The following is a 12159-nucleotide window of genomic DNA, read 5'->3' as shown; positions in this document are numbered from 1 at the left end:
GAATAAGAAAACAATTAATATTGACCGGTCTCACTTCATCTAATTCTAACACATTTTAAACCCTAAAATAATTAGTCACTCCCTCTCTGCCTTTTTATAAGATCTTAATTTTAAAAAATCATGTATCCCTTTTATAAGACTTTTTCTAATTGTTTCTCACATTAATTATTTTTTTCTAAATTACTCTTCGTTAATTAACAATTTTTAGCCAGAAATAAATAAATATTAAAAATTATTGAGATAAATTTTTTATCTATCTTATTAGGATTAGAAAATATGAGTAGCAATTACGTGATAAATAATTAAGTGAACGAAGAGAGATGATTAATTTTTAAAAAAATAACGCATTAACTAAATTAATTAATTTTCTTAAAAAGATGTAAGTTAGTTAAAATGATCATAGATGAAGTATTTAAATAAAATATTATTTCTAACCCACTAAATTATTTAAATTAAAAAATATACAATTGATTTAATGGTTTCATGTATCGCCTCCAACATTTTTTCATCATTTTTTCTAAAGGCATAATTGCACTTCTTGCATTTTGTCTCATATTTAAAAAAAAAATCATGCATTTTGTCCCTATTCAACATTGTCACGTCAAATTCTACTAACGATAGTAATAAATCATGTTCTACTATGAGACGGAAAAAATTGTAAAATTTCAAAAATATATAGGAGATGAAATGCGTGACGGGGGGAGGCGAGTACAGTGGTAAAATCACGAAATCCTCAAAGCAGGGAGACAAAATGTGCAATGAAGCCTTCTATTTTGTAAGAATCTTAGGACATTAAGTTGTCACACCCCTTATATCCTAAGAATTTTATATATAATTAGAAATATGTCGCATCTAATTAACTAATTTAACTTAAATAATTATTAAGACATTGATATTTTGTTTATGATCGAGATATTGATACACTAATATAACAAAAATCAGATCTAGTGACAAATAGTAAAATAATAAAGAGACAAGTATGATGATAATTTTTACTAGCTAAATATTACTTTATATATATAAAAAAAAAGTCTTAGTTAAACTTGGTTTTTTATTATAGTCAAATCTAATTACCTTGTAAGTTATTAATTTGAGTGCAACTGAACCTCTGATCTTTTTGAATAAATTTTCAAATTTAAATTTATATATAAAAAATATGATTAGAAGGAGAATTTTTGTTAAAGACAATCAATTAATTTTTTTTACCAAAATTAATAATTAATAAATTTAATGAATATTTGGCACAAATATCACAGTGAAAACAAAAAAGAGCCAATCCTAATTGTTTGATCAACAAAGTATTTGATTTGTAAAATATACGTTAGACATCCACCTTTCAAAATGAACATCTCCGGCTTGACAAAAAATGGGATGAGACCTCCAACATTCTGACAAAAGGTTGTATATGATTTGGCTAATAATGATATGGATGGTAAGCTATCTTCATCACATGCAAATGAAAGGCAAACTAATCACGTTTATTTTTTTTTTACTTTGGCCCAAAAATGAGATCATCAACAATTAACTAAAAGGTATGTTGTGTTTCAAGATAAATCTAGAAGTCCAAAGTAAAATAAATTTAAAATCAAGGACTTTTAGTTTTCTTTAAAAAATTACTTTTAGTTTCATCAACGTTTGGCAAAAATATTATTCAAGAAAAGCTCATTATAAATGTCTTGATTTACTTTTAGTTTGTAAAATGAACTAAATCAAGACTTTTATAATGTATTTAATTAGTTAAAGAGGTCAACTTTTTTGTCATTCAAAATATATTTTAAGCCTAACAAACTAATTTATTTAAACAATATTTTTTTTGTAAGTATTATTATATTAATAATCTTTCTACAATTTTTTTTCAAACATTATGCAATTTTATACATATAGAGTTAATGCTATAAAACTTATTGAAGGACAAAATTGTCCTCTATTTAAAGGCTTTATTGTAAACTAGGTTTTTAAATGAAGATCAAATTATATCTTAATTAAAATATGATTATGTCATATAAACAAATCAAACTTGACTCTTATTATCTATTTCTAAACCTATAATAATTATATTTTTCGTAATTTATAATTTATGTCACATAAATTTTTTCTCATAATTAAATTTATTAGCTAACTAACCTATTTAGGAATAGGTCAGACCTATTTAAAAGTTTTAACATTAAATAGTCTAATAAGCTAAGTCAAACTTTTAAAAAGATCTATTAATTTATATATATATATATATATATATATATATATATATATATATATATATATATATATATATATATATATATAACAATAAGTTAAACTTGAGCCTTGAATTTATTAAATAAATTATTTAAGCAAAGTGTTATTTAAATTAACATATTTTTACCATAGAAAAATATACTATATCATTAGCATATATAATATTAATATTTACAGTTATTTTTCTGCTAAAAATCAATTTTCATTAGATAAATGTTAAACTAATAGAGATGGTTCTAATACCTAATGAATACATTTTCATTATATTTTCTTTTGTAGTGCTGGTGAAATGTTGCTTTAATGCTTTTAATAAACTCACACGTGGAACTGTTTGTTATGTATTGATTAATGTATAACCATTTAAGCATGTGGTTAGTGGTTACAACAGTGTTAATTTGTTCGTGACTTGAACATGCATATATGCAGACGATCGTAACGTGATTGAGTCCTCAGCTATGGAAGCAATGCATGAGCCATATATTAATATTCACAACTATTATTGGCTCGTTTTTTCATAAATGAAAGAGTAAATTGTTGCATGTGAAATAGGACTAAAAAATGTACCATGAATCGTTGGCTTGGCTTTGGAAAAGAAAAAGAAAAAGAAAAAGCAAGAAAAGTTCATCGCTCCAATTAAGTATAAAAGGATTTTGAATCTAGCTAGTTAATTGTGATACAAATCACAAGCACAACTGGAATTAAGTTCCAGATAAAAATGGGTTAGACTACACTAGTCACTATGGAATTAAAATAATGTATTAGTGACATTTACAAAAAAAGAAATAAAATGCACATCTTAGTTAGAGCTTATCTTTACTAAACCCTGTAGTATACATACACTACTATATAATTACAGTGATGGACTAGTTTTATCTAGGCATGGCAACATGTGTTGTTCATCTAGGCATGGGAGAGTTATAGCAACTCTTTGGTAATTAGACCGGAATGCATGTGACACAAGTATTAACAATATGGCCTACCAAAAAAAAAGTATTAACAATATAAAATGAAAAATTAAAATTTTGTCTTACACAAAATAAAAGACACTTTAAATAATAAAGTTATCTTTAATTTCTTTCACAAAATATAAACAAGAATATATTATTATATTATTTAAAAATTTATAATTAAACATTTGATTATTTATTTAAACGCACTCATAATTAAGGTGGAAAATAATTAATAGAACTAGTAAATTTTTCAATAAAGATAATTTTGAAGAATTTAACCTTTTTTTTTATAAATTTAAGATTATATTGATTGATTTAAAAAAATTAATCTCTACAAGTTGTAGTTAAAATTAATTTATAAAAAAGAATAATAATATGGCGTGACAACTTCCCAGTTGAAGCTGTAGAAAATAGAAATTAAATTAGAAATGAGGTAAAAGAAGGGAATTAATCAAATAATTTGAAGAAAGGGTAATTAAAGATTAAAGAGACAATGATTGATTGAGATGGGATCCTCTAGATTTATCTTTTATTTCTTGGTTACTCATACTCTTTCAGTATTTTATTTTTCATTTTCCTTATTTTGGGTCCCATTCCAGCCACCACTGTCTTTATGGCTTAAACCTTAAAATGAATATGAGTAATCAACTACACCGCACGTGGAGCCTTAATCAAGCCATTGATCTCCAAGCCCAACCACGAAACATTGCTTATTAAACGACAATAAGTGCATTAACGTGGTATTATTTAACAGTACTCTCATCCATGTACAGGTGCCCTACAACAACCAGGTTAACAAAAAAACTTTTAATTTTATTTATTTTTATACAATGTAACAGCAGGGACTGATCCAGAACGGTTTGAAAGAAGGGCTGGAATTTTCTCTTCTTCTTTACTAATTATTTAAATATAATTTTTTGAATAACTAATTAATTAATAATAAATTTTAAAAAATTACTAATTTTACATATAAAATTAAAATTAAAATATTTTTTAAACAATAAAAAATGTAAAAAAAAATCCATTAGACTAATCAAGTCCAAATTCCAATGTATTTTTTATAATGGCATATGTATAAATACTCCACTTGTTAACAATATCATGCTTTCAACCATTCCTCTATTTTTGTTCTATAACAAAGTTCTAGCTATGTGATCACATATAATTACAAAGCTCGCATGCAATTAATTACTTTCAACACAACTTTTTAATATATATATATATATATATATATATATATATATATAATAATTTTTTTAAGTGAGAATAAGAATGATTATTCTCATCCGTTAGATTAAAATGAAAGCTTGATTTAATAATAAAATTTCTATAAGATTTATCAAATAAAAAATCAAATATTTTAAAGATTTAATTTACGTCAACATCATTACCACAATCATCACCATTATGATAGTTGTTATCACCATCATTGTCGCCACCAACATAACCATTATTGTTGTCGTTGTTACCATTGTTATCATCACCAACATGATTATCGTTATCACCATTGTTGTCGACACCAACATTATTGTCATTGTTGCTATTGGTGATAATTATGATAATGGTTGTAACGATAATAATAGTTGTAGTGATGATATTGATATAAATTAAATAATTAAAATATTTAATTTTTTATTTGTTAAATCTTTTAAATATTTTATTATTAAATGAAATTTTAATTTGAATTTAAAATATTTTAATTTTAATCTATTAGATAAGAATGATTATTCTGATAGGTCCTCTTTTCCATATATATATATATATATATATATATAAGTTTTGGAGGGATGAAACATGTCCCCAAAAGTTTGTTCCCGTTCATGTCAAACCGATAAAAATCATTTTGAGGGTTTAGTTATTTTTTTAATAATCAATGTTTTTTCTTTCATTTGTTATCAATATCATTATTTTGTAAGTATCCACTATTTATTAAATTGGATATGATATTATAAACAATTATGGAAATATAGTTTTTCAAATTTATTGTAATATTTGATAATTATATAATATAATTTTTCAATTTCTCTGAAAAACAATAATTGTAGAAATATAGTTTAGCCTTTCTTATTTATACGAACAATTTCTAACAATTATTAAAAAATTATTGGAAAAAGATTTAAAAGTATTATACTTAAGTGATAAAATAAACAAAGTAAAAATAACAAATAAGTGTGTGAATTGTGATAAAGGAAAATATATGACACGTGTTACATATCATGTACTATAAATTTAATTTTACAAAAGAGAGGAATTAAGAAAAATGTATTATATGTGATTTTCAAGTGCGTTAATGATTGAATTTAAAATAAGATAATTGTCTGAGTAAAATTCTATCATTATAAAAAAAGTTTTAGTAAATTATATTGGTGGTTGAATATGAAGTTTAACTCCATTTTTTCCTTGGATTACTTAGACAAACCTATAAAAGATTAAGGAAAATGTTTTTTTTTATACCCATTGTGCCATAAAACACCCAGGAAGAGAGAGACAAAAAATATAAATTATGTTAAATAACATATTTTGGTTAATTTTTAATTTTTTTTATTAGCTAGCTAAAAAATTATTTAATCTTTCGATAAACAAGTTTATTTAATAATATTTAATATTTTTTAAAATGTTATATATTATCAAATTTTATGCTTATTATTTTTAAATAAATCACGATTTTATTTTTTAAAATTATTTTATATTTTTTAGTTATTTTAATAATTAATTTTATCACACATGTATAATTTAGTAAATTAATTTTTAGTTTCTAATTAGTTTTTAAACTAATTTTGTCAAATAAAAATATGATAAAATTTATAATATAATAAAAAAATAGAGAAAACAAAAAATATCAATAAGATATTAAAAATAAAGGAGTGATTAAGAAAGATATATTCATGATAAGAATTGAGTGTCATTATTATTGGCCTTCATTATTTTGGCGCTTAAAGCTTGCCCTCTTCTCACTTGTTCCCTGTCACGTTCTCTCTAAGCCTTTTTCTATGTAAAGCGAAACAACTCAACTGCCACCTCCATACCAAAGCAAAATCGATGCTCCACAAAACCCACAGACCCACAGAATTCATGGTCACCCACTACACAAAGACAAATCTACATATCAACACAGTATCACTATCTTTTCATAACTCTGTAACAATTTTTATTATTATTTGTATATGATACTGCTTCGTCATGGAAGAAGAATGTGTTCATCAACAAAACGTGGCTGGTAATAAGTCCAATTTCCCGCTACAGCTGCTGAAGAAAAAGGATGAGGGACCACCACCATCACCACCGCCGAGCGCCGCCAAGGCCAAGCGACCACCGACGAAGGACAGACACACCAAGGTGGAGGGGCGGGGGCGGCGGATCCGGATGCCGGCGGCTTGCGCGGCGAGGGTGTTCCAGCTGACGCGCGAGCTCGGCCACAAGTCCGACGGTGAGACCATCGAGTGGCTGCTCCGGGAGGCCGAGCCCGCTGTCATCGCCGCCACTGGCACCGGCACCATCCCGGCGAACTTCACGTCGCTGAACATCTCCCTCCGCAGCTCCGGCTCCTCCCTCTCCTCCCCCTCCCACTACTTCCTCAACCGCCGGAACAATCTTTACAATCACAACAACCACCCCTTAGTCACAACAACACCCATATTTTCTTCTTCTGAATCGTGTTTTAAATCATACCCAAGTTTTAGTTTCGCGGAAGATTCTAAAAGGTCCTCTTTTTCCGACTCCTCTTTCGCGAATAACTATTATTCGCGAAAGAGGAGGCACGAGGTGATTTCGCACGTGGGAAGTTGTTGTTCGTCTCAGATGTGTACGGACTCCGTTCCCGCCATGATGGGTGGCGCTGATTCAGTTTGGGCCATTCCCTCTGTGGCTTCTTCTTCTGCGAGTGGCATTCCTTTTATGAATTTTGCTTCGCTGTTGACCGGTCAACACGTGGGTGGTGCAACGCTGAGTAGTGAAACCAACTTCAATGTGCTTGCAACGCTTAATGCGTATTCCGGCCAACAACATCAACATCGCCATGAAGGAGAAGAAACACACTACTAATCTATCAATCAAGGTTAAATTCTCCCTTTAGATTCATTTTTCTTTAAACATTCACAGTAGATCAAGGGGAAAAGTGAAATAAACATTTTTTTTATAAACTAAAATTAACTTATTTATATCTTTGAAAAGTTTATTTTAATTATGTATAAGTTAATTTTAATCTTTAACAAAAGTTTATTTCATTTTTTTTCTTTGTTTTCTTCTGTGATAATTGTTTGTAGAAAAAAATATCCAAACTGCAGGATTAATTCCCTATTGATCATGGAGCAAGTGATTAAGTGTAGGGCTTGATGCAACAACTTGTTATTTCTTTTGTTATTACTAATTGTTAATTTTCCAATTATGCATGTATGTGTCGATTTCCAACACATGCAGGGACGAGTTTGAATCCTTTGGTGTTGAGTTCGCTAGTCAATTTTGGTGTGGTTTTGCTGATTATTTATCTTAATTAGGGTTTGAGAAGAAACACACGTACATTTTTAGCAACGGTATTTGACTATTCGCTTATAATTTTTTTTTTTTTTGCTTTACATGAAAGTATTTACCATTAAATAATTAGTTTTTTGTTGATTGAACCGCGGTTTTATGATGTGGGATTTGTTGCTTAGTATTATTGCGCACTATCATCCATCGTTTGGTTTAGTATATGTTTAAGGTTTGTAGTGTAAGTTATGAAGTAGGTAATTGTGTACTTAAAGAGACATGCAATATGGGTTAAACCAGCTGGGTAGGTTTAACAAACTCATTATAACTGCGCTTATTAGTTACTATTATTAACTGCTGCAAAAGCATTAATAAGGTATGAATTTGATCTTTTACACTAATGAATTATAAGGAATTAATAGGTTTTTTTTATCACACTGTTATGGATTGGAAAACAATAGGAGATATAAAGAGAAGGCGGGGAAAAAAGTGAAAATTACTATACAATACATGAACGTTTTTCTATTCTAAATACTTCATTGACATTCATCATTTCAGTTAATCCCTCTTTCACTTGTTAATTATACCACATTTCTCTCTTATTAGGTGTAAAATGAGTCTAAGGTATCTACAAATAATTTGTAAATATATATAGAAAGAAATTGAGGAGTGCAAAAATTGAAGTGTGAAAAAAAAAACATACATTATTCACTAGCTTTCTTTGGTGATCAGTACTGACGCCGGCACATGCATGATGGGTGCATTGCATTTTATCGCTGTAGTTGGGAATTATGTGTGTGCACACATGGCTAGCTATAGATAGGGACCATTTATTGATGCTATTTGTACGGAAATTAAAGAGTGGACTATTGAAACGTACCTGACCCTTTGAGCTAGCAAGCTACTTCTTAACCTCAGGTGGTGTACCCCCCCCCCCCCCCCGGGTGGCTATTTATAAACAGTCACATGGTGGTGAATAGGAATTACAAAATCTCATATATCACTTAAGAGTTGAGATTAAGAGTTTTTTATAATTTCTTTTTTAATTTATTGAGATATTTTTTACAAGAATAAAATTATAATCATTATTAAACACATAAACAAATAATATCTTCAATATGTCTTAACATGTAAATTTGATGTCAGAACAAATGATTTTGGCACCATGGCTATGTGTGGAAGGGTCAGTGAGTGATAATGATTTCCTAGGTAACTATATATATATATATATATATATATATATATATATATATATATATGATCTCATCACTCATCACTCTTTTGTGTACCTTCCCTAGCTAGCTCCTCCATTATTATTATGAACCGTTGTTTTCACAAGTAACTGAAATAAGCTATAGCTACTGCAAGATTAGGTTTTGTGAAATGACAAAGGCATTGGCTTATTAATTATGTGGATTTCAGCCTCAGCTAGCCTCACTTGCTTCATCATTGCCTCGACCATAATATTGATTTCGGGCTTTTAGACAACTTACTGTTAGTTTTAGTTTTGGCATGTGTATTATTATGATTTTTATATTTTTTTCCGATAAGTAAGAATAAAAAACAAGTAACAGCAAGTTTACAATTGTCTAAAGTTTTGAGTAAAATTGTAGTATGGGATTCATTCTTATTGTTGTTGCTCTAGCTCATTAGTGCAAGTCCCTATATTAGAGCTGATTTGTTGAATATTTGTGGTTCTTGCTCATTCTTATTGTTTGGGCTTTTGATTTTAGTCCATATTTGTAGAGTCATATTGCGGGCACAGAAGATTTCACCCAGGAAGAAGCATACTAATGTGATAATTCACATTTTGAGAAGAATTAAGAATGTTGAATTTAAGTGAGTTTGAAATCCCACATTGATTGAATGAGCTAAATGGAAATAATTTATTTCTTATGTGCAAAACTAATTAATCGTGTAAGCTTTGAGAGGAAATTAAATGTGTCGGATTTGGCTCCTAAAAAGTGATTTGATTATTTGATTATACTTTAGATGATAAAGAGCAATAATCAACAAAAAAAAAACTAATAGTTGATATTACAATTAAATTTCTATTTTTTTACATATCTTTTTTATCACAAATTTCACTGTTTATTTCTAAATTAATGGTTATTGTTGTATTTTTTTCCTCTAAAGTGAACCCCTTTTACTTGCAATAATAGGGACTCGGATCCTCTCCATCTCTTTCTAGTCTCTCTATCTCTCTTTTAATTCCTTTGTCTTTCTTCAACTGAAACACTACATTTATGTATTCTCTCTCCTCTTCTCTTAGTATTTTTCATGCTGGAGAGGCAGATAGAAGAGCTCGAGAGAATCCATACACCAATAATAATGGTTAATTTGAAGACGAATGGTTGATATAGTATAGTTAATTTTAAATTTTGTTACATATATATTTTATTTCATCATAAATCTCATCTTTGATTTTGAATTTATTGCATGTTATTATTCTCTAAAGTGCACCCTCTCACCTTGTTACTTAATAATAAGAATTAAAAAAAATAGAAGGACTAAACAACAAAAACTATAAAGAATTAAAATTAAAAACACCTTGTTTTATAGAAGAAGAAAAAACTTATTTAAGACTAAATTTTTTATTTATAAATTAAAATTTCATACAAATCAAAAAGACTAAAACTTGTAATGCCAAACATAAAAAATGGATCGGAAGTATCACAACTGAAAAGTAGGTGTCTTGTTGGATTGGCTCGAATGGTCGGAATGGACGTTTAAGCATTTTCCACGTCTAACAAACATACCCTTATTCTTTAGAACTTGCATTGAAGATTGAAGATTGAAGAAAGTGATTTTTCCTTACTAAACATATTAAGGTTGTTCCATAACTAACATCAGTTTGCTAACTCTCCACCAGTAGAACATTGAATACCAAAGTGTAGAGGAAAATTCAAATTTCAAAAAACAAGGGCTAAACACAGCTATTATGGCTCAAGCACATCATATCCCAATCATCAACAATAATATAACTTTTTCTTAGATTCTCTTTTGTTTGAATTTCTTTTCTACATAAGTCTCCAAACAAGAAAGCATACCTTTTTTGGTATTCCTTTAATCCAAACCTTCTTGAAAAATGCATTTCTCAAGCACTTCTAAACATAACACAGCAGTTGGTATGCTTTCTTGACAGAGTATTTTTCATGAATAATCAAGCTAGGTTTTAACATATGAAGGTCTTCATTTCTAACCATTTAAATTAAACAAAAGCACATTGAACATCATCATTATATTCATTATTAAACACATCATACATAATACAAAACACATTATACATCACTCATTTCTTAGGTTAATTTCCAACGCCCATCTTGTTCTTGATTTGGTGTTAAAGACATCCATGAGCTGTATCTCTATCATCACGATCAGGGCTCCTTCTAAGATCTTCCATATCAGAGGCACTTGCTTGCTCCAAAAAATTCTTCATTCAAGTTAAATCCTAGTATACTCTAAGAGGTTGAACTGATTCATCAATAATACTCAATGTCATAGCGTTTGTTCCTGGGCTCACTGTAACAAAAATATAAAAAAAATATTTGCATCATTGTTACATCATAATGAAACATACTTTTTTTAATTAACAAATGTTAGTTTGTTAAATGCACGTTTTATATACTTATGATGAAACCTTTTTTTGCACCTTGTTGACCTATCAAACGTCGAGTGCGCATTCTATACCACACCATATAGCCTGAATTACTTGATAATATTGGGCTTCCAAACTGATCATTGGTATATACAGAAACAAGTCGTTGGTTCCATCGATCTACAAAAGCAATGTGTATAAGGCGCCAATCAATAATTTTCCTTTCCTTTCAAACTAATTAAGGTCATGTACAGAATCTGACTGACATGGAGCAGATGGAATATGTTGCACCATTCCAAATTACCTGATCTGCTTGATGTTATTCAATAATATGAAAACAAATTAATGGCACTACGGCTATCCAAACTCCCATGCCCTTCAAAAATAGGTTACCTTTAGGCTATTTGATTAAAAAGCCCAAATTTCAAGTCATTTATGTTAAAAATAATCTAAGTCTTACGTCAGTTAAAAATAATTTCACATTAAAATATATTAAATTAACTTTTGAGATTGAGTTAAATATAAATTCACATTCTAAAAATTTGAAAAGTATTTTAAACCTGTCATGTCAACATATTTAAATAAGTATAAATTATAATCATCTGTTTAATATTATTATTATAATGTACTAAAATCAAATATTTATTTACCTTTTTAATTTTGTTTTGAATGTTGAGTATAATAAGAGTCAAACATATAAACTTTTTTTAGTGATAAATTATGTTATACTAACCAAACTTATATATCATATTAACGTGTTATAATTTTTTATATATATAGATTATAGTTTAATTTACATATAATTTTTAAATGATTTATGAATTTATTGTCCAATATAAAGAGAAAGTATACTTATATAAACTTTAATATGAAATAGGCTAACATGTGGAGTTAGATTTTCAAATAATTTAG

At 28.2% G+C, this 12159-nt stretch overlaps 1 protein-coding gene across 1 annotated transcript; it reads left to right on the top strand.

Annotated features, from left to right (window-relative positions):
- The first annotated feature begins 6121 nt into the window (after positions 1-6121).
- On the top strand, positions 6122-7348 carry LOC114424516 (transcription factor TCP15-like). The gene has a single exon (XM_028391372.1). It carries the CDS (start codon positions 6366-6368, stop codon positions 7224-7226), a length of 861 nt encoding a protein of 286 aa, XP_028247173.1. The 5' UTR covers positions 6122-6365; the 3' UTR covers positions 7227-7348.
- The last annotated feature ends 4811 nt before the right edge of the window (positions 7349-12159 follow it).

The sequence above is a fragment of the Glycine soja genome, chromosome 8 (genome assembly GCF_004193775.1).
Source record: "Glycine soja cultivar W05 chromosome 8, ASM419377v2, whole genome shotgun sequence".
Lineage (NCBI taxonomy): Eukaryota > Viridiplantae > Streptophyta > Magnoliopsida > Fabales > Fabaceae > Glycine > Glycine soja.
The sequence above is the reverse complement of the archived record's forward strand: the minus strand, read 5'-3'. Positions and strand labels throughout refer to the sequence as shown.

Excerpts from the sequence above, each read along its gene's own strand:
- LOC114424516 (XM_028391372.1), top strand. The coding sequence starts at position 6,366 with ATGGAAGAAGAATGTGTTCATCAACAAAACGTGGCTGGTAATAAGTCC.